Source organism: Aspergillus welwitschiae, assembly GCF_003344945.1.
Source record: "Aspergillus welwitschiae strain CBS 139.54b unplaced genomic scaffold BDQ94scaffold_25, whole genome shotgun sequence".
NCBI classification, from domain to species: Eukaryota; Fungi; Ascomycota; class Eurotiomycetes; order Eurotiales; family Aspergillaceae; genus Aspergillus; species Aspergillus welwitschiae.
Window position 1 is genome coordinate 300852 of NW_020798719.1, and position 20736 is coordinate 321587.

General features: G+C 53.2%; 10 protein-coding genes across 10 annotated transcripts; 8 read left to right on the plus strand and 2 right to left on the minus strand.

Annotated features, from left to right (window-relative positions):
* Positions 1-88: 88 nt before the first annotated feature.
* Positions 89-2363, plus strand: BDQ94DRAFT_160792 (uncharacterized protein; the record flags this gene model as incomplete). The annotated part of the gene is made up of 12 exons (XM_026769261.1): positions 89-115; positions 209-291; positions 359-482; positions 566-679; positions 804-874; positions 1065-1175; positions 1284-1335; positions 1412-1561; positions 1667-1738; positions 1814-1890; positions 1980-2144; positions 2219-2363. The coding sequence occupies 12 exons, from the start codon at positions 89-91 to the stop codon at positions 2361-2363; spliced, it is 1191 nt and encodes a 396-aa protein (XP_026624235.1).
* Positions 2364-4059: 1696 nt separating this feature from the next.
* Positions 4060-5517, plus strand: BDQ94DRAFT_172316 (putative amino acid transporter; the record flags this gene model as incomplete). The annotated part of the gene is made up of 2 exons (XM_026771931.1): positions 4060-5394; positions 5458-5517. 2 exons carry the CDS (start codon positions 4060-4062, stop codon positions 5515-5517), a joined length of 1395 nt encoding a protein of 464 aa, XP_026624236.1.
* A 235-nt stretch (positions 5518-5752) lies between these two features.
* Positions 5753-6531, plus strand: BDQ94DRAFT_62960 (uncharacterized protein). The gene is made up of 2 exons (XM_026776212.1): positions 5753-6212; positions 6270-6531. The coding sequence occupies exons 1-2, from the start codon at positions 5973-5975 to the stop codon at positions 6480-6482; spliced, it is 453 nt and encodes a 150-aa protein (XP_026624237.1). The 5' UTR covers positions 5753-5972; the 3' UTR covers positions 6483-6531.
* A 401-nt stretch (positions 6532-6932) lies between these two features.
* Positions 6933-7797, plus strand: BDQ94DRAFT_62955 (uncharacterized protein). Its single transcript, XM_026776211.1, has 3 exons — positions 6933-7323; positions 7411-7644; positions 7700-7797. Exons 1-3 carry the CDS (start codon positions 7192-7194, stop codon positions 7751-7753), a joined length of 420 nt encoding a protein of 139 aa, XP_026624238.1. The 5' UTR covers positions 6933-7191; the 3' UTR covers positions 7754-7797.
* A 314-nt stretch (positions 7798-8111) lies between these two features.
* Positions 8112-10184, plus strand: BDQ94DRAFT_180589 (sulfatase family protein; the record flags this gene model as incomplete). The annotated part of the gene is made up of 4 exons (XM_026773658.1): positions 8112-8457; positions 8510-9493; positions 9566-9687; positions 9748-10184. 4 exons carry the CDS (start codon positions 8112-8114, stop codon positions 10078-10080), a joined length of 1785 nt encoding a protein of 594 aa, XP_026624239.1. The 3' UTR covers positions 10081-10184.
* Positions 10173-12009, minus strand: BDQ94DRAFT_63031 (FAD dependent oxidoreductase). The gene is made up of 2 exons (XM_026776213.1): positions 11616-12009; positions 10173-11565 (listed from the first exon to the last, which is right to left on the minus strand). Exons 1-2 carry the CDS (start codon positions 11791-11793, stop codon positions 10289-10291), a joined length of 1455 nt encoding a protein of 484 aa, XP_026624240.1. The 5' UTR covers positions 11794-12009; the 3' UTR covers positions 10173-10288.
* A 416-nt stretch (positions 12010-12425) lies between these two features.
* BDQ94DRAFT_180592 (major facilitator superfamily domain-containing protein) lies at positions 12426-14184 on the plus strand (the record flags this gene model as incomplete). Its single annotated transcript, XM_026773659.1, has 4 exons — positions 12426-12550; positions 12597-12970; positions 13017-13106; positions 13150-14184. The coding sequence occupies 4 exons, from the start codon at positions 12426-12428 to the stop codon at positions 14076-14078; spliced, it is 1518 nt and encodes a 505-aa protein (XP_026624241.1). The 3' UTR covers positions 14079-14184.
* A 247-nt stretch (positions 14185-14431) lies between these two features.
* BDQ94DRAFT_147677 (adenylate cyclase) lies at positions 14432-16447 on the plus strand. The gene is made up of 5 exons (XM_026767059.1): positions 14432-14944; positions 14995-15108; positions 15177-15309; positions 15362-15761; positions 15820-16447. Exons 1-5 carry the CDS (start codon positions 14668-14670, stop codon positions 16339-16341), a joined length of 1446 nt encoding a protein of 481 aa, XP_026624242.1. The 5' UTR covers positions 14432-14667; the 3' UTR covers positions 16342-16447.
* Positions 16448-17424: 977 nt separating this feature from the next.
* BDQ94DRAFT_172322 (uncharacterized protein) lies at positions 17425-17898 on the plus strand (the record flags this gene model as incomplete). Its single annotated transcript, XM_026771932.1, has 2 exons — positions 17425-17709; positions 17776-17898. 2 exons carry the CDS (start codon positions 17425-17427, stop codon positions 17896-17898), a joined length of 408 nt encoding a protein of 135 aa, XP_026624243.1.
* An 811-nt stretch (positions 17899-18709) lies between these two features.
* Positions 18710-19681, minus strand: BDQ94DRAFT_160798 (uncharacterized protein; the record flags this gene model as incomplete). Its single annotated transcript, XM_026769262.1, has 5 exons — positions 18710-18847; positions 18877-18927; positions 19030-19298; positions 19343-19507; positions 19654-19681. The coding sequence occupies 5 exons, from the start codon at positions 19679-19681 to the stop codon at positions 18710-18712; spliced, it is 651 nt and encodes a 216-aa protein (XP_026624244.1).
* Between the last annotated feature and the right edge of the window lie 1055 nt (positions 19682-20736).

Sequence of the window (20736 nt, forward strand, 5' to 3'; positions counted from 1 at the left end):
CATGTACCTTCTTTTAAATGTGTACCTTTGTTTTTTCTTGTTCCTCACCCGGGGCCTCCGCGGATGTGGCTTGATGCCGCCCATGAGAATGTTTCGATCCAGGGGGAGAAGTGGAGTAGCATTGCATCCGTTGCGATCTCAAAGTGTCATCCCTTGCATTCCGATCCAACCATTACTGCATGCGTCGCGCATCATAGTCGACCCTTAGCTGTGCTCCACGGGGGAGCCAAAGTTTCACCACTGTGGTGGGCGTGGCTTGCCTGAACCTGGTTACTCCCACGGGATGACCGTGTAGCCTGGACGGCTCATCCTTTATGGCAGGGTATGAAGACAGGTAACTGCACAGTACCTGACTCAGGGTTGTCTTAACGGAGAATCCTGGGATCTCGTTTGCGGCTGGGGATAGCCTCTACTTTGTCCGTTACTTGTTCCGGCATCATTGTGGAAATATTGACTGGATGTCGAATCAACGAGGTCTGTCTGTCTGGACCTGAAGGATATTTAGATTGATGTTCGATGGCCAGCCAGATAAGACCGATCAAGCAGCATTGGAGTTAGATTGCAGTCCGCTCTACTTCGTGCTCTTCTATCGTTCCGCTCGGTCGGATCACCGAAAAGCTTCAAAGCGGCATCCCTAAATGCTGAGTCGAAGCAGCAGGATGTGATAACACTAGTCTTGGTCCGATTAAGCATCAATCCTGTATCCTCGAGAAAGATAGATAATCCGTAAGGGCATCCTATGGAACGGTTGACTTTCAATTCAACATTGCCTTGACCGCCTCGACAACTGGGTCTACCTGGAGATAGTGAAATCACACCCTGGAGTTATAGCAGGCATCAGAGATTACGATCGGCATCGGAGTCTTGTCTCCGGGTATTCGGATGTCTATGAATCTGGGGGCTTTGTTTCAACACTGCGCAACTTAGGCCGTAGTGGAGAGGTTCTACAAATGAGGCATTTGTTCTGTGCGGGTGATCCAAGGTGAATGAGAGCTGCAGAGCGGTTTTGAAGGGTACAGAAACAGCATGATGGCGAAAAAGGGGAGAATTCCCGCATAGAACAGATCCATGGCGGACGGCACAAAGCTCTGGGGACAACGGTCTAGAACCTGCCTGTGCTCGTTCGAGGCAGTCGCCGGGACGGGAGGGGTTCACCTATTGCAGCGCACTCATGGGTATGGAGTTGGAGTAACTCGCACGAGGTGGCTGGCCCTTCATCGCCAAAGGCTTGTTTTGAGGCCAAAGGGAACCTGAAGCCGGGACAAGTGATTGTGGGTGGAGAGCGACAATCTCCATATGACCTGGGGTATGAACCGGGCATCTGCCGTTGCGGAGGTACACTTTCCCACCACAGAGCAGGAAGGAGGAGCTCCTGCATCAGACTGACAGCATTTTCTTTTATGTAATGGAGGGCAAACACCAGCTCCACACACATCCCAACAGTATTCAGCCCGGTGCCCATCCCTGCCCTTTGCGACAACCGTCCGACGTCAGAGTATGGGGTATCGACTCAGTGGGGAGAATTCCAAGGCCAGAGAGGATGGTGATACGAACTCCCAGCGTAAAAATCTCCACACGAGGAGAATCCGGGGGATGAATAAATGGCGCCCCCGCATTGGAGGTGAGCCCGGCTTGCCCATAGAGAAGGATATCTGTTAGGTAATAGCGGGGATGGGAAGGCAGCAGCATGGTCCATTTTCTGCTCCGACCGGCAATCGCGGACAGTAGTAGCGTAAAGGTGCACGTTTCACGGAGGATGAAGTAATGCCATCTCAACGTAATGGCCGATCTGAGCTAAGCTTTGTCAAAAGAGGGTGCCCTCTCAACCTGGGGGGAACCCGAGGCCCGAGGGGAAACCATTGCAACTTGGCAAGGGCGGGCGCAGGGCAGGTGCGATCGTAAGAGACGGAGCTCATGATGGGGAGGGGGGAAAGGACACTATGGTAATAGATTCCACAATGGCATGTATCTCTGGACAGGGAGAGAAAGAACGAGACGTTTGAGCAGGTAGTCGCGATAGATTGCAAATTGCGGAGTCTGGGGGAGAACAGAGAGGGAGGCCAAAGTGGAGGGAACGGAAAGTTGGGAACTCCGGGCGGGCGGGACGCAGTTCTCGCGTCGGATCCGAGCTGGTCCCGAAGCAGGTTAGCGCGATTCAGCAGCAGTTGGAGTAAGCGAAGTACTTAACTCGGCTGTTTGTGCTGTTTGTCGCGGGAAGGTGCCTGCCTGAGGATGATTCTCCAACAATTACAACAACAGACACCTCCAACGCGGAATGGACGCCTGACTCCCTGCCTGACTGCCGGAAGGGTTTGGAAATGCCGGTCGGGATGAAATGGTCGCGGGTGACGCGGAGGATTTGAGACAGATCAGCAGATGGAAATACTACTCTATACTTACGATAGAAGAGATAGAGAGATAGGTCGGCATGTTGGTCAGACCCGAGAGTCACAATAGTAGTAGTATCTCTCGGCCCGGGTCAGCCATCAGGTCACCATGAGTAAAACCGAGAGCTAATGAGTTTGGTGGTAGAGAGGGAGGAAGGGAGGCGTGGTCGGGCGGGATAAGATAAGCGCCGGGATCAGCCAAGGGCCTGAGAGACTAGACTCGAACTCGACTAGTTCAGGCAGCCGGTCTCCAACAACCCACCTCACTAGTAGGTCTCCGTAGTAAATGATGTTCGGTGCTCACACGTCCGCCCGGATTCAGTGAGCGATAGCAATTGGTCATCAATCCTGATAAGCCTGGCGGTGGTGGGAGCTGACTTGCCGCATTCGTCAGGCTTCTAGAAGATTACTAAACTCCACCTCGTCAGGAAAAAGGTTACGCCGGTGTTTCTGGTGTTTCTGATGTTGCAGGTCAGCGTCGCTTCCACCGTTGCCTCCCTCCGAGTCAGAACCCGACCCTCCTTCCATGTTCCTCCACCCCCGTGAGTTGTATGTGTCTGCCAACCTCCCTCGTGCGTCCCTGTTGTTCCCCCATCCTCGGGACAGTGCATCAAGTCGTACAACGCTTATGAATACTCCCCTTACATACACACGCATACATCGTTCAGCCCGTTCAGCCTCACGGCTGACCCGGGTGCAAATAAACTTCGCGCCGGACACGCCGAACGTAGTAAGAGGACGGCGCCGATCGGGAACGACGGAGAGGGAAGGGCGGAGGAGGAGCACTACTGCAAGCGCGGCCAGCTGCCAGGGCTACTGATTAGTCTCATTGGCCTCGAGTCTGGGGGAAAATGCAGGTTAACCTGAATAGCCTTTTAGCCTTTTCAGTCCGGTTGGGCCTGACCACCGGTTACTTGGCCGCATTGGGACTTAGGGTCGGGGTCAGTCTAACCCCAAACAGGCAAGGTCTGCAGTTCCAACGTCACCCTGGGGCTTAACCCCTGGTGGGCGCTAGTCCCTTTCCGGCTGCCTAGACGGGCTAGGCACTAATACTGGGAATGGGATTGGCTCAACCGACCAAGTGGCGGGAGCTTGGTCCCCACGTGGAGAGCAGATAAACTGGTAAACCTTAGCAACCGCCACTCTATCTCATTACCAAATCGTTTCCACTTTTTTTGTCTCTTTCTGGTTTCTCCATCGTGTGATGGCCACCACGAAACTGGTCAAAATGTCTTTTCTGCTCATTCTCGTTGGTCTGTTCTTGTTGCCTTCGTTTATCAGCTGGAACTCGGCGGCGGTGCCCGGATTCATCCGATCCTTCCTCTGGTGTTCTCTCGTTTCGCGCTCTCACTCTTGGTGCTCTGGGCGGACGGTTCAGTGCCTGCGGTGAATCTCCGTCCCGCTCCATTCAAAACCCTCCCTCTTCCCTCTTGTTCCTCGCACTTCCAGACTCATCCTCTCTCTCTTTCTCTCTCTCTCTCTTCCTCATTCCCTCCCTCTCCCCCTCCCCCCAACTCTCACTCCCAAGGCAACCGGTGTGTGACAGGGCACTGTGTGTTATACTCACCCTACCCTCCTCCACCCAACCGCCACTTAACTAAATACCTCCACCCTCCCACACTACCTACACCTCATCTATCACTTAGGTCTACATAAAAACAAAATTATCACCATGGGTTACGGCGACGAAATCGCCGGCATGGACAACAAGTCCCAGAATGTCATGGGGGGTGAGAAGTACGATGGTGACTTGGTGGAGAAGATGAGCGAGGGCGAGCGGAACATCTACGAGGCCGGTATCGAAAAGTACAACCGTCTGGGATGGAAGCGCCTGACGGTTGTGCTGATCGTCGAGGCCATTGCGCTGGGTAGTTTGTCCATTCCCGGCAGTTTCGCTACGCTTGGTATGGTTGCCGGTGTCATCTTGACCGTGGGTCTGGGTTTTGTCGCCATCTACACCAGTTACGTGGTCGGTCAGGTCAAGCTGAAGTTCCCCGACGTCGCCCACTACCCCGAGGCGGGACGTCTGATGTTCGGTCGGGTTGGTTACGAGATTGTCTACGTGATGCTGGGTCTGCAATTGCTCTTCCTGACGGGCTCCCACTGCTTGACGGGTACCATCGCCTTCATTAACATTACCGAAAGCGGCGTCTGCTCCGTCGTGTTCGCCGTCGTCTCCGCCATCATCCTGCTGCTCTTCGCCATCCCTCCCAGTTTCGCTGAGATGGCTATTCTGGGCTACGTCGACTTTGTCTCCATCATCGCCGCTATTCTGATCACCATGATTGCCACGGGAATCACGGCTTCCGACAGCCCGGCTGGTCTGTCCGGGGTGAACTGGTCCGCTTGGCCCAAGGAGGGCATCACCTTCACGGACGCCTTCATTGCCGTCACCAACATTGTCTTCGCCTACAGTTTCGCCATGTGCCAGTTCTCGTTCATGGATGAGATGCACACCCCCAAGGACTACGTCAAATCCATCTGGGCGCTGGGTCTCATTGAAATCGTCATCTATACGCTGACAGGTGCGCTGATCTACGCCTTTGTTGGTCAGGATGTGCAGAGCCCCGCCTTGCTGTCCGCCGGGAGCATGGTGAAGCGTGTGGCGTTTGGGATTGCGCTGCCCGTCATCTTCATCAGTGGTTCGATCAACACGGTGGTGCTGGGCCGCATGATCCATGGGCGCATCTTCAAGAACTCGACCATCCGCTTCATCAACACCAAGATGGGCTGGATCACCTGGCTGGCCCTGATCACCGTCATCACCTGGGTGGCGTTTGTGATCGCCGAGGTCATTCCCTTCTTCTCGGATCTGCTGTCCATCTCCTCTTCGCTCTTCATCTCGGGCTTCACCTTCTACTTCCCCGCGCTGATGTGGTTCTTGCTGGTGCGCGAGGGCAAGTGGAACACGCCCAAGAACCTGATGCTGGGGGCACTGAACCTGTGCTGCCTGATTATTGGTCTGGTGACGCTGGGGGCTGGTACCTACGCCAGTGTCGACGACATTGTAAGACCATCCTATCTTCAATTCATCTCGATGATTATGATGCTAATATTCTTATTTTTCTAGATTCTCAACTACCGCAACGGTTCCGTGCGTGGTGTGTTCACCTGCGCTGCTCCGGAGTAGAGCCTTCTTTGTGATTATTTCGATGGGGAGGCGACTCCGACCGGTGCCCACCTTTTTCTTTTTCTTCCTTGGTGTGGGAATCGGTCGGAGTCTCTCTTTCTCCCCACCCCTGCAAATACCCCCCCACCCCAACTACTGCATTTGCATTTGATGTACATATGACTCGATGTTTATGATTTGGATTTGTGAATACATTTACGAGCGCCCTGTTGATACACGAGCGGGTCTTTTCCTGTCATCTTTGCTCTGATATTTGTTCCGCCTCTGCATCAGCACTATACCTCCCATGTGTTTTGATTCGGCGATAGATCAAGACCCCTCTCGCAATAGAGTTCTACATTCTTGATTATTATCATCATCAAACAGATAAGCCTCGTATCATGTAGATAAGCCTTGTGGTGGCGTTGTCTTGCCCACTGGATCGAGTCAAGGTCCAAGGTTTGCGCAATGCTCGGATGACGCGGGGAGGGCGGAGGTCCATGCCACCGCGGGCAACATGCAACGTCACAATCACGATCCCCCCTTCCATCCGAACGAACCGGCCGAGCAGAGAAAGAGTGGAAGAAATAAGCACGCCATCGGATCAAGTTCCCGCTGAGGTTGCGTTCGATGGATCCAGTGGGGTCCCATCCCCAGTGTCCACTTCTTTAACGAAAGTAGGATGTCATGATGTAGTGGATGTGATCGCCGCTGAGGTGAGATGGGCTGATACCACAACTTATTACTACTTCGCTGACTGCAGTGTGTGATAGATCGACATGATGATGATGGTGACACTTGCATCTCTGCTACTGGATAATACCATCGTCCAGTCTGACTGCATCTGGTCTGGTACTATTCATTGGTCCCGATCATCATGTGGTATACTACTAATAGAGTCTAATAGAGTACAGATATATCTACTACTTGTACTCCGTAGTAACAGTGAACTCACTACTACCATGAATTCATGTCAGTGGTGCTAACCAGCCACCTCGTTAGCCACCAATGGATAATTACTCCCCTGCTATATAAGGCGCCCAGTCAAGCTTTCACTATCCCCAGCTTGGATAATGATGGCCTTCACCACACTGAATCATACCATGTCATGTGCTTCTGCCGACCAGTTGCCGAATCAGTCATCACCATCATGTGACCTGTACATGCACTCACTTCCTGAGTCATTATTCTTAATGCATAACTAATGCATGAATAATGAAAGAGTTTCTCTCCTATTCCTTTTGTTCTGCTGTCCAACGAAAGACTCCTTTTCCTCTCCACCATCCACAACCAGCAATCTATCCCAAGTAGCTATACCTCTTCGGTCCTATCCTCACCCCCCTTTGCATGTACTTAGTGTAGCCCTATACCAACACCATCTCCCGTAACGAGTATAGGTTTCGCATCCCAATATTAGATCCATCAACTTGACATCCGATCGACACTCACTAGCTGAAACCCTGCCAATCACTTCCTCCTCGGCTGCCCCGTATTTCCACAACTGGAGCTGCTATTTCTATCATCCGGCATCCGCATGTCTCACTCCAACACCTCCATCATCATGCACGCTTCAGCTTGCTGTCGGCCTTATAACCCCAGGCTACTCCGGGTGGGAGTTGTCCTCTTCATGCTCCTTCCCTCATAACAGCAATTCCATCTCCATCTTTCTCCATCACTTTCATACCCATCTCCATCATGAAATTCACTGTCGCCGCTGTCGCTGCCTTCGCTGCTGGAGCACTGGCTCAGAATGTCCAGATCGCCTCCCCCAAGGCCGGCCAGACGGTCCAGGCGGGACAGAAGGTGATTGTTCAGATTGAGCGTCCCGTAAGTCCCTGCGTCGCTGTTACCCTCTCAACAAACCCGAATGACATGAAATGCGTCGTTTCACTAACCAAGATGTTTTGCTAATAGACTCCCCCCACCAACGTCGAGGAGATGGCCATCGCCATCGGCCTGCAGTCCTGCGCCTCGGCTACCTGCTACCCGGCCTCGGAAGTCCTGGGCCAGGTCCTGTACAATGGCGCGTTTGACCCCGAGTACCACGAGTGGTACTTGCCCCAGTATCAAAACTTCACCGTGACCATTCCCGAGGGCACGGCTTCGGGCAAGGCGGTGCTGGGTGTTGCTCATGCTTCCCTGATTGGAGTAAGTTGATCGCCATTTCAACCGGTGAATCTCTGCTGATTTGGTTGTGTTCTAGGCTTCGTTTGAGCCCTACCTCCAGACCCTGAGTCAGAACATCACGATCGCATAGGTTGGTGCAGTGGAGGTATAGGCAGGCTCAAGGGAGATCGCCTGACTGAGTATTGTGTACATAGCAACTCTTTTCACTAATTGAAGCGAATAATCATTTCTGATGAACGGTACACGCAATTCCTCCCGCTGATATAGCTCGTCGCGGTGGTGGTGATTTAGCGCCAATCACGCCATCCCTTGCATTTCGTTTGCACGACAGATCGGCATCCAGCATCAATTCGAATTGCGTTGTCCAATGGAAGACCTGATTGATAACATCTCAAGTGGGGTGATGGTGTCTTGACAGAATACATAAATAAAAAGCATACCTTCGCGGCCCCGCTACACTGTAAATAAACCACCATTATCTTACAACCATGAAAGGACTCTCACTCCTCGCCTTCGCCGCTCTGGCGCAGGCGTCCATCGACTCCTTTGCAGCAATTGACAAACCAGACACCCAGAATGTCCTACAGGACCACCATGTAGCCCACCACTCCTCCAGCAGTCGCCCCAACATCGTCTTCATCCTCGTCGACGACCAAGACCTGCAAATGGACTCCCTCCACTACACCCCACGAATCAACCATTACCTCGCCAACCAGGGCGCCTTCTACCGCAATCACTTTGTCACCACTGCCTTGTGCTGTCCCTCACGAGTGAGTCTTTGGACAGGCAAGCAAGCCCACAACACCAACGTGACTGAAATCTATCCCCCATACGGTACCCACCCTACCAATTGCCAAAATCCGGAGATACTAACAATATGCTATAGGGGGATACCCTAAATTCGTCGCCGAAGGCCACAACGAGAACTGGCTTCCCCTCTGGCTCCAAGCAGCCGGCTATTCTACCTACTACACAGGGAAACTCTTCAACGCCCACACCGTCGACAACTACAACGCCCCCTTCGTGACGGGCTTCAACGCCTCCGACTTCCTCCTCGACCCGTATACATACCAGTACCTCCGGCCTCACTACCAACGGAACCAGGACCCCCCAACCAGCTACGAGGGCCATCATACCCTCGAAATCCTCTCCCAAAAGGCCCTGGGATTCCTCGACGACGCTCTCTCCAGCAATGACCCATTCTTCCTAACCGTCGCCCCAGTGGCACCGCACTCCAACCTCAACATGACAGACGAGTCCGACACCACCACATTCCGCTTCTCTCCTCCCATCCCACTAGACAAACATAAACATTTGTTTCGGGATGCTAAGATCCCCCGAACCCCTAACTTCAACCCTGACCATCCCAGCGGAGTCAGCTGGGTAAGATCCCTGCCGCAACAAGATGCCGAGAGCGTCGCCTACAATGATGAGTTCTATCGCGAGAGACTGCGTGCGTTGCAGGGTGTGGATGAACTCGTGGAGGAGATAGTCCTCCGACTAGATGATGCGGGTATTCTGGATAACACGTATATCTTTTATACCTCCGATAATGGGTACCATATTGGTCAGCATCGGTTACATCCCGGTAAGGAGTGTGGCTTCGATGAGGATATTCGGGTGCCGATGTTTGTGAGAGGGCCTGGGGTGCCAAAGGGCGTGGAGGTGAGCGCGGTGACGACGCATATTGACCTGGCGCCGACTATTCTGGATATTGTCGGTGGCGAAGCAGAGGGAGAGTTGGACGGAGTCGCGATTCCGTTGACGAGAGAGGAGATTCATGCTGCGGATGTGGATGGGGACAGACATGAACATGTTAATGTTGAGTATTGGGGCTTGGCTGGGTTTGAGGGTGCGTTTGGACGGGACGGTGAGTAGTATTTATTTCCCCCCCTGTCTTATACTACTGCTTGTGAGGAGTGGTGCTAATGGAGTATGATAGAGAACGGTGGACCGGCTACCTTCATCAATAACACCTACAAGGCGTTGAGGCTGATTAGCCCCGACTTTAACCTCTACTACTCTGTCTGGTGTAGTGGGGAACATGAACTCTACGATTTGACTGTATGCCACCCTCCTACCACCTCTCCTTTCCGTTAACTACACTGACAGCGAGATGTATAGACCGACCCCTACCAACTGCATAACCTCTACCCGAACCTAGCAGCATCCAAAATAGGATCCTACTCGGCCGTCAAAATATCCACCCGTCTCGATGCCCTCCTTATGGTGCTCAAATCGTGCAAAGGAGATACCTGCATCCAGCCGTGGCGGACTCTGCATCCTTACGGGGATGTGCATAGCTTGCTGGATGCATTGGACAACACGTTCGATGGGTTCTATGTACGTCAGGTACGGGTGCAGTTCGGCTGGTGCGAGCATGGATATTTGCTCGAGGCCGAAGGGCCGCAGGTGCCGCTGGCTTATCGGCATACGAGGTGGAGTGATTGGGTTTGATGGGGGTGGAGTACTTGCATGATCTCAAAAAGCAAAGGAAAGGCAAGAGTGATGCCTGGAAAAGTAAATGCAGTGGAATAAATAGTGACTTGTAAATACCAATCAGATATTTGAGAGTGATATCATAGAAGATCCATATTTTATGCCTTTGAAGCTCACAATCCTATCTTTATTCTGCTGAACATTGGTAAATCTCCGGGAGCAACGCTTACAGCCGACTCTCCCTTCCCGGCTCACTCACCAACTTCACCTTCTGCAACGCATTTCCATCCTTGAACCCTCTCATCAACTCGTTCGACCCCTTCTCCCCAGCTCCCAACTTCCGCCACTTGACCAGCTCCAATAACTCCGATTGCACTCCCTCCACGCGATCCACCACCAACTGTCCCAACACCGGTAGGAACTTGAATCCATGTCCACTTCCACCCGTAGCTACCATCACCCCCTTCTTCCCTGGCACCCGATCAATCACCCAGTGATTATCATACGAATCTGTGTACCAGCATAATCGCGTCTGTGAAATCCCAATCCCCGCCTCTTTCAACTCAGGTAAATACCGATCCAAGAACCCCTGAATCACCGAGACAGACTTCTCCGGTAACCCAGACACAGACGGGGCCGTCCACTTCGTGATCGGGGCACTGCGCACCTGTCCATCAAACTGCACTTGGGGATGCGTGTATTTTGTTCCGCGGTATCCGATCTTCAGCACCCCCCGGTCATCCAGAGGGAAGCCGTACAGGTTGCCATTCTCTCCGCTGCGCACGTTCCATTGGAAGACGGGGAAGTTGGATGCCGAGAATCGTTGGCGGAGTGGAGAGCCCTCTGGGATTTGGATCATCGCCACGGATCCCGCGGTGGTTTCGCAGAGCCCGTCCATCTCTGGGACGAGGATAGGTGTCCATCCGCCGCAGGCGAGGATGGTCAGGGCGGCGGTGTGGTGTTTGCCATCCGCGGTGCGGATCCCGATTACCTCACCATTGGATTCGAGCAAACCCTCGAAGCGACCGGCTTGTCGGTCTAAAACGAGCTTGACACCTAGTTGCTGCGCTAGATGAAGTGCGTAGCGACATGCCTTGTCTGCGTAGACGAATCCCCCGATCATGTCGAGGTACCCGCTTGGTTGTTGTCCGTCGCGCGTTAGGTGGAAGGGGTCGACAGCGTAGCCGTAGCCATCCGCTTTGGCTCGGGTTACCTCTTGCGGGTTGGAGGCAAACAGGTACTGAGTGTGTCCGAGGCCTGCTTTGGTCAGGTTCTCTACTGAAGCCTTTTCGAAGGGGTTCAGGCCGGCTGCGTCGCCGTGGTCGCCGAAATGGTAGTTGCCGCAGTTGACATAGATGCGTTCCTTGCTAGTCATTCCCGGGGGAAGAGTGCTTCCCTTGGCAAGAGACTCGTTCCATGTCTCCCATGCCTTGATTGCTTCGAGCGTGAAGTTCTGGTACCATGTTTCGTGGCCGTAGGCGGCCCGGATGATCTTGTTGCAGTCTGCAAATTGTAATTAGCATAGGAACATACTTTTGGTGCAGTGAGAATACCTGCAGATGCAGCATCACAGCCACGGTCAAAGTCATAGAGCGTCTCGTGGTAGGGCTGACGGTCAAAGACGGTGACGTTGCGATACCCCCTCCGGACCAGATGGATGGCGCTGGAGAGACCGAACACGCCCGCGCCAACAATGGCGATCGGGGCGGTCTTGTCGAGGGGAGTAGACATGGTAAATGTGCGGTAGATACACAGCGAAAGTTGCACGCTTATCAGGGTCAATGCGATTTATAGTTGAAGATTGGTTCAGACACTGGCGCTGCCAAGCTGTTGATAGGATAAAGTTGGTCGTGCGGAGAAGGACACCCCCACTCTTAATTGCTGGTCACACTGATAACGCGGGGCTGCAGTAGACACGGGATGGATGGACCTTCCTGGAAGCAATGGAGAGGAGGATGATGATGCCAGAAGGAAGAAGATGATGTGTTCCAGAGAGGGGTTATCTATCATCGCCATCGCTGGCATCGGGCTGGCCCGCCTGGGCTTCCCTTTGCGGCAATCCAACCCTGATATGCGTTGGATTTACTCCTCACGGCGGAATGATACGAAGAACAGCCAGTTTGATGCCACCTCCCACCTCCCATCTTATCTGTATGGTGGCATCAGGGTCGATAAGTGATGGTGATGATATGCCATGTGATCCTTGTCACAACAGCGAAGATGATAGTGAAGTGAAGCATATATGCTCGGGCTGATCCCGGTCGTCCATCCAGTGGCCCTCTTTCGATGGAAGGAAATCCCTGGGAATTGTCTGAGGCGTATAGTTGACCACTGTCTCATTGTAGCATTCACTAAAGCCAACCATGGACACGCAGAAAGATGACCACAAGTCACACGCTGTCGCAGAAGAAGCAGGCGTCGTAGTAGGGGACTCTGTTCCCATCGACGCCGCAGCAGAGCGGTCAGTCGTGCGCAAGCTGGACTTTCGGTATCTACTCTACCCTCTTGCCTGCTAAAGAGATGCTGATCTGCAGACTGCTTCCCGTCCTCTCGCTCATGTACTTCTTCAACTCCCTTGACCGCTCCAACCTGGGGAATGCCAAAACGGATGGCCTCGAGAACGATCTCCACCTGGTCGGAAATCAGTATAATGTCATCTTGGCTGTCTTCAACGTCACCTTCTGCTTATTTGATCTCCCGTCCAACTTGATGTTGAAGAAATTCAGCGGAAAGGTGATGCTACCGTTGATGATGATAGGATGGTGGGTTACCCTTCTAGTAAGTATGTCTGACTTCGCTAACCATGGCATCAGGGGTTCCATCACACTGCTGCAGTGTGCCGTGTTCAACTTTGCAGGCCTGTTAGTCTGCCGTTTAGTCATGGGGATCTTCGAAGCAGGATTCTTCGGTAGGTAGAACCTCCCGTTGCTCGTCTGCTTTACTGACCGCGTCAGCCGGGGTGATCTTCTACCTCACGCAGTTCTACAAACGCAACGAGATTGCCTTCAGACTGAGCATCTTCTACGGCATGGTCACCATCGCTGGTAAGTACCCCTCGCATAATAGCGTATTCTTCTAACCACTCAGGTGCCTTTTCTGGTCTCATCTCCTTTGGCGTCTTCCAAATCAAGCACCACCTCCCAGGCTGGAAGTACCTCTTCCTCATTGAAGGCGGTGCCACCCTGATCATTGCATCCTTCGCGCTTTGGTGGCTCCCTGCCAGCGGCGCTCAGTGCCATTGGTTCAATGAAGCCGAAGCTCGCGCGGCCCAAATGCGCCTCTTACAGGACGGTTCAGTGCGGACGGGTGAGAAGCTCTCGATTACCGCGGCCTTGGCCGCGCTCAGTGACTGGCGCGTGCTAGCATGGGCTGTCAGCTGCTTCTGCTACGGCGTCGCTCAAACTTCCGTTAGTAATTTCCTGCCGCAGATGGTGGCCCTCCTGGGATATTCCACCATTAAGACGAATCTCTACACGGTGGCGCCGTACTGTGTGGGTACAGCCGTGCTCTGGATCATCTGTCTATCATCTGATCACTTCCGGGAACGTTCCATACATCTGGCAGGCTCGCTGATGATTACCTTTGTCGGGTATATCATCTTGATCGCGGTGGACGCGTCAGAGCACCAGGGTGTCGCCTACTTTGCCTGCTTTCTGCTGGCAGCCGGGGCCTTCGTGCCCAGCTCCGTCTTCCATAGTTGGCACACTAATAATGTCACCGACGAGTCGCAGCGTGCTGCTACTGTGGGATTCCTGGTGGGCGCGGCCAACTGTGCTGGCATCCCGTCCAGTCTGGCATTCAAGGCAGATACAGCCCCGCGATATAAGCCGGCGCTAATCGTCAACTGCGCGTTTCTTCTTTTCGGGGTGCTGGTGATCCTGGGGATGGGGACGTATTTCCGCTACGATAACCGGCGCCGCGATCGCGAGCAGGGGGTGAGACTCACCGCGGCGGACGTGTCGACCAAGTCGCTGGTGGGCGGGTGGAAGGATCCGAATTGGCGATGGACCACATGAGGTCAGATATTGCAGACTATCCTGTTGTTGTGGCCCTACCCTATCATACGGCCATATGTAACCATGGGTGTGCCCGTTATGGTAGAACAAGGAATTTCGACGTCGGCGTAGTAATAACCAATAAATCGGCTGAGATTAAGTCATTCAGCGGCCCGCTGTTTCAAGCTAGTTCCCTGGCTACGATAAACTCAGATAAGCATCTATGCTCTTCAATCGGACGAAGACTGATGCTTCCATTGTTACTGGCTGCAATAAGCCTCAGCTCCCCCGCGGAGGGATCACCCGGACGTCCGAGCTGACTTCGGTGTACGACCCCAAAAGCGGACAGCTTGACTACGGCGACAGGGGTTGAGCCAATCTATTCGTACAGCGTGTTTCCCAACGGACGACCGTTAGGGCGGCTGATGCGCCCAATGATTCGCCGGGGATGACCTTATCGGGGCTTATCCTGTGCTGTTCGAAAGGCTGACAGGCACCAGGGATATGCAAGCCATAGCAACTTCGAAAGTGACAACCATGCTCCCCCCTCTTTCTTTCCCTTTTTTTCTATGAACCGAATCGGCTCCATGTCTCATCATCTCCCTCCCTTATGGCTGCCAGCGAATACACGCCTCTACTCGAACCCTCCACACGGCCGCAAGACCGGTCATCGCGATGGAGGGTTCTGGCTCTGATCTGTTTCATTGTCCTGATCCAGGACTTCGCTGAGTATCTCTCCCAGGCGCCCCAGACCGAAATTTGGCTCGAGGTTGTCACTCGCAAGTTCTGTCCTGTAGGGCAGGATGGGCCGGAATGTCAGATGGACCGCGTGCAGAGGGAGGTGGCCCTCCTGCAGGGCTGGAAGGATACGCTGGAGCAGGTCCCGGGTGGGGATCATTCTCTTCAGTTATCCGGAAGCTCGACTAATACATACTAGGTATACTGTTTGCAGTCCCATATGGCGTGCTGGCTGACCGGATCGGACGTCGACCGGTCTTGCTTCTATGCGCGGTGGGATTCACGCTGAGCGATACGTGGACCAAGGCTGTCGGTGAGTGCAGATACTATAGATTAGAACATTCTAGGTCTCAATAACTGATGCTGTTGATTACCGTCCAGGCTGGTTCTCCGATCAGCTCCCGCTGCGACTGATCTGGCTTGGTCCGATAGCTCAAGTATTGGGTGGCGGCACACAAGTAGCCACCTCCATTATGTTCGTCATACTCGCTGATTTGTTCAGCGACGAAGAGCAGTACGAGACCTCCATTGCCCTAGTGGATGTTTGCCTAGCTCACATAGTTTAGGATCACGGCATTTCTCTACGTATCAGCCACGGTGCTCGTCAGCGAGATTCTGGCCACCCCGCTTAGTGCTCTGCTCATGACGAAGAACATCTGGCTACCGTATCTACTATCACCGGCTTTCAATGCTGGTGGTGGTCTCCTTTTGCTCCTCTTACCGGAGACATTACCCCGGACCCCACCCGGCCAACCGTCGTCTTCCGAGCAGACATCACAACGACAGACTTTCCGGGGGCGCATCAGAGCTGGAGTTGATGAGCTGAGCCGGTCAATTGCTGTAGTTTGGCGACATCGTCCGGTGCAACTATTTCTGGTGGTGTTCTTTATTGCGTATCTGGGAATGCAGGTTATGAAACTGCTTCTGCTCTTTGCTGCCGACCGGTTTCATTGGACAATTGCGCAGGTGAGTGGGACTAGAAATAAGTAACAACGATATGGCCAGACCTAACATTTCTTTTTAGGCCAGCTTCCTCATACCCGTACGAGGGTTTACTAGACTACTCCTGCTTCTCGTAATCCTGCCAGGCATATCGCGCTGGCTCGTAGAGCGACGGCGCATGTCCCCATTCACCAAGAACACTAGACTGGCTCTGACGAGTAGCGCTTGTATGGGCGTAGGATGTCTGCTGATTGCGCTGTCTAGCCATCCGGCGGGCGCAGTTTTGGGGCTGGTCGTGTATGCGCTCGGTTCGGCAATGCACCTATTTGCTCGGCGCATTATCACCTCGCTCGTTGACGCGCATCACATGGGTACGCTGTATACGGCGATTGCGGTGATGCAGGGAATCGGAGTATTGGTAGCTGGGCCAATGATGGCGACAGCGTATGGCTGGGGATTGGCCCAGGGTGGAGTGTGGACGGGGGCGCCCTTTTTGCTGGTGGGTGGACTTTATGGGGCGGCTGGGTTGGCAATCCTCCTGGGAAGTTGGGAGGGCCGCAAGGATGATCTGGAGGATGGAAGATGCAGCGAGACTATTGGCTAGGACAGACACATCATCGCTACTTTCACAGCACTTTTAGTCTAGCACAAGATAAGCGATTGTGGTACCTAGTTTGACTGAAGCTTAACAGTTTTAGTTTATCGTTGAAGCGCTGGACCGACCACTAGAGAGGCATATCGGGAGGGATAAAAATAGATCCCCCTATAGTAAGTCGATACGTCCTGGGGATCATCGATGTTTACCGATCCCCAGCTGTTGGGGGGGTGATGCGAAGATTGTCTGCAACTGGGAAGCCATCACAAGTGGTTCGCTGTAGAATCATATCTCATGAAGCGAGCTTTTATCCACAAGGAAAGTGCAATATCCCGTCGTCTCTGATGGATGCTGCAATGAAGAGGCAATTCGGAGATTGTGGGCGATTGTTGGTGCCTGGCCACTAGGCCTGTTCGGGTTGATTTACTGCCTTGCTGGCCTCACCCGCTCACCTGATCGCACCTGATCGATCCATTCCGAATAACCTCATGAAGACTCTTTACCTCTCTCGCTCCGTCTGCATGGAATCAAGCACTCCAAGATTAATCAACTCTCGGCTTATTCTTCATCCACCCAAATTGGCATCTGCATACCTGTCAAGCCTTTCGTGACGATCATCAAGATCATGAAACCCACCGCCAATCACTGCCACTTGCACGGCGCCCGATCCTTGGAAATCGCCGTGGCTGTCCGACGGGCTTGATTTGCCAACGACGCGTCTTTCCCCCCGGGCTAGCGGCCACTAGTCCATCCATCGAACTCCATCCATGGCTTCCCTCGGCGAATCCAGCCGCCGTTTCGCCCAGCCCGGCCCCCACTGGTCCTCGGTCGGTTCCTGTTTCAAAGCTGCTATTTTTTGCTCCTGGCCTTTTTCTCTCTCTCCTGACCCACCACACGTCCAGTCCAGGCTGATTTGATTCCCGACGCCGCCGCCGCCGCCGCCGCTGCCTCGCCCATCGCTCTTTCTCCTGACCGTTGCTTATCCTTCCACCGGACCACTCCGCCCTTCTCTTTGTCCGTCCCTACAACCTCCACCAGCATACACTCGTTTCAACGCTTTGTCTTGCTTTTCTTTCATCTCAGTCGCCCACCATGCAGTTGAAGTCCATTATTCTCGCTCTGGCTTTCAGTGCCTTTGCTCAGGCTCAGACTATTCATGGCTACTCCGAAAAGGATTGCAAGGGGACCAACCCCACAGATTCCACTAGCTCAAAAACAAATACGTGTCTGACCCTGGAAGCGAGCAATTCCAAGTCCCTCAAGGGTAGCCCTGGCGACTATGTTCTCACGGCGTTTTCGGAATCGAAATGTCTCGGCAACGGCTATGCCCTGCCGCCCGGCAAGTGTATCAACGGCGACAAGTTCACGACCTACGAGGTATGTGCCTTGAGAAGGATCTGATACGGGTTACCCTGGGGTTGCTAACAAAACCGAACTATCTAGGTCCAATTCATCCCCATCGCCAAGCGAAGCAACGCAACGGCCCTGCTGGAGTTGTACGCCGACTACTACGCCGAATTCCCCGAGGAGGCCGAGGAGCTTAAACGCCAGCTGAACGAAGCGTAGGGGCAGAAGATGGACGCCACTGTACAATGAACTTGTGGGATTCTGCATAGTTGAATGCCTCGATTATTCTTTTTGAAGTGTTTGGAGTTTGGGATACCATATCTGCGACATTATTACTAGCCCCATGGCACGGATGACAATGCAAGCTATTCTCGTTTCCACTGGAGTCACATGGCAGGAACACTGGTGTCTACAGATGATCGGTTAGATTGAAAACCTGTCCTGCCATATTGCAGGTCGGACGGATGCCTTTGGAATGGAGCCGATCCGGATGGACATCAGATGACTTGCCGATTTCTGGACTTCATGCTTCTAGCAGGCCATGTATCGTAGCTCGTCAATTACATGAAATGGCCTGGAAAAGCAATGCGATAGAAACTGGTGAACCGGCCTAGGAATTGGACCCTTCAGCTCCACTTCAGTCACTGCATGTCTAAAGAAGTGAAGATGGATCATGTCCTATGAAGCTAGGCTCGGAATGTGTAGAACGGAATGGTGGTTTTAGGAATCGTCGAGAAGACATTTAGAATCTCATCAGCATGGACGCTTTGGACGAGATGGTGCAGCCAGCAGAATGATTGTAATTGGATTTACTATTAGCAAGCACCGACCAGTCTACAATCAAGAACAATCACAACACGATCGCATAAGCGGATGGATTTTCATTTCAACTATCGAGAACTCATTACTCCAATGTTCATTCTGGTTTCAGTTCAGACAGAGCAGCCAGCAACAAAGAAACACTATGACAAAGCAATCTTGAAGAGGATTGTCTCAACCCGCCATGGAGATAGCCTAAATAGACCTACCTCTAGCAGAGCAGTGCCGACCACTCCTCCTGAGGCCCAGTACACTCGGCCGTCGGGTCCGCCAACCACCACAGCCGATCGGGCGAGGTGGGGATCATATACGCATTGATGATGTTCATGCAGCTGCAGCCCGTATACTTCTTCCATACGCCTCTCCGATGGCCGGCACCCGCTCCTGCCAGGTCATCGCATCGTAACCCCGGCATCTCGGACAACACTCCTAGGAGTGAAGCACGCATCGCTGGAGCAGGTCATCGCAGCGTTGCGGGTTCTGGCACCGGTCTCGCAGTGAATAGTTCCCCGGCTGGGCGCTGCATCCCACTGCCTTCAACATGGGATTCATGGCATTGAGCACCGCATCGCCGTACGGATCCACCCCGACACCGGGACTGTCCTTGCGCGGAGGCATCAATTTGTCCAGCAACAGCCCGGTCTGATACCGCGCCATGTAAACCTGCCAGGCCAATTCGCCGAGGAAGTGAAGATAATTTGGGAAGCGGGCCAACATGCCGGCACTGCAGCTCCCGTGCACGCATTCATGACAAAGTTTGGTGTTGTCGGACGGACACCAGGTGAAGCCGTAGACTTGCTCTGCCACGGCGTATCTGGGACGTCGAATTTCTCTCTCAGGGCACGAAGGAGGTATTCACCACGAGGCAGGAAGCCCAAACGGCTGGGAGCCGCTGTGGCGAGGAGCTCGGGATCAGGAAGGTCTCTCAGATCATGAGTCCAGGCCAGACATTCGTGGAAGATGGCGGCCCGTATGTGTGGGTCGTAGATGCCCACGAGGTTGCGGGCATCTTGCGGTGATCAGTCACGACCTTCATGCCTTCGGAGAGCTGACCGGCTACCTTCGCGATCAACGTTCGTCTTGCAACGGACCAAATCCCCAGGAAAGTACTTGTGTCTTGCAGCGCGCGCGTCAAAGCGCAACAATAGCCCTCACATCGCTGTAGAAGCGGGAATCGACACATTGCGGTGAGCATCTACACTGTAATAAGACATGATTCGTCAATTGAGATGCAGGCCGTTCCCAGTCATTCTCGAACAAGGTAGAAACCCCGAGAGCACGCAAGAAAGACATGTAAATCAAATCCACCGATCATCATACAAACCATTTGCTTTGCTTATTGGTGGAGACAAAGTACGGTTCGACTATTTGGCACAGCTTTCTTTCGCAAAGCTGGACATCCATCCTAGGGCCGATAGGATCTACGGAGAAGGTCCGTTGAAAGTCAGATTTAGAACTCGTCATTGTTTAGGAGACCGTTGCCTACACCTCCATATCATAGGCGTAAAACTCTATGGTCCACCCGTCAAGAGCTGGAACTGTCACGCTTGGGCCTAGGAGGGGCACCCGACGCGCCCTGCGGATGCAATATCCTTCCGAGATGCAACTGGGCCCTAAGTGGTCCCTAATCCCATTCCCGGGTTCTTGAAGGAATGCAGCCACGGGGAGCACGGTCGCATGCATATACACATGAAAGTAACATGTTTGATTAGGGCGATCCTTATCCCGTGCTCCACGTCACGGGGTTATTGAGTCCTAATATCTTGATATTGTCCGAGTAGGACTCGGCGGCAAGGCCCGAGGTTGTGTCATGCTCACCTCGTCGTACTCTGGTTGGCTTCAAGGACCATCAATCCTGATAAAAAAGCGAAGACAGGGAAAGCCAATGGCTTGAACTTCACTTGTGTTGTACGAATCCACCGGTTGACGTCACATGGATCAGGCAGCCCTCTTCCCCATACACTACAGGGCCATCAGATACGCAAGGAGTAGAAGCAAGGTGGATCTGGTATGCTTGTACCGCTCTGTCTATCTGCATACGTCTGTTTTCGGCTGAACAATCACGTGAACTACGTTTAATATGTCATAGGAGGTAGTTACTCTGTATTGATATATGCAAGCAGCTAGGGATCCAAGGAAACGCCGAAACAGAAGTAGTTGGGAAAAAAAGGTCAGGGAAACCGGAAAAAATTGTAGAGCATCACTGTATACATCACGTCTCGCCGCATCGCATCACAG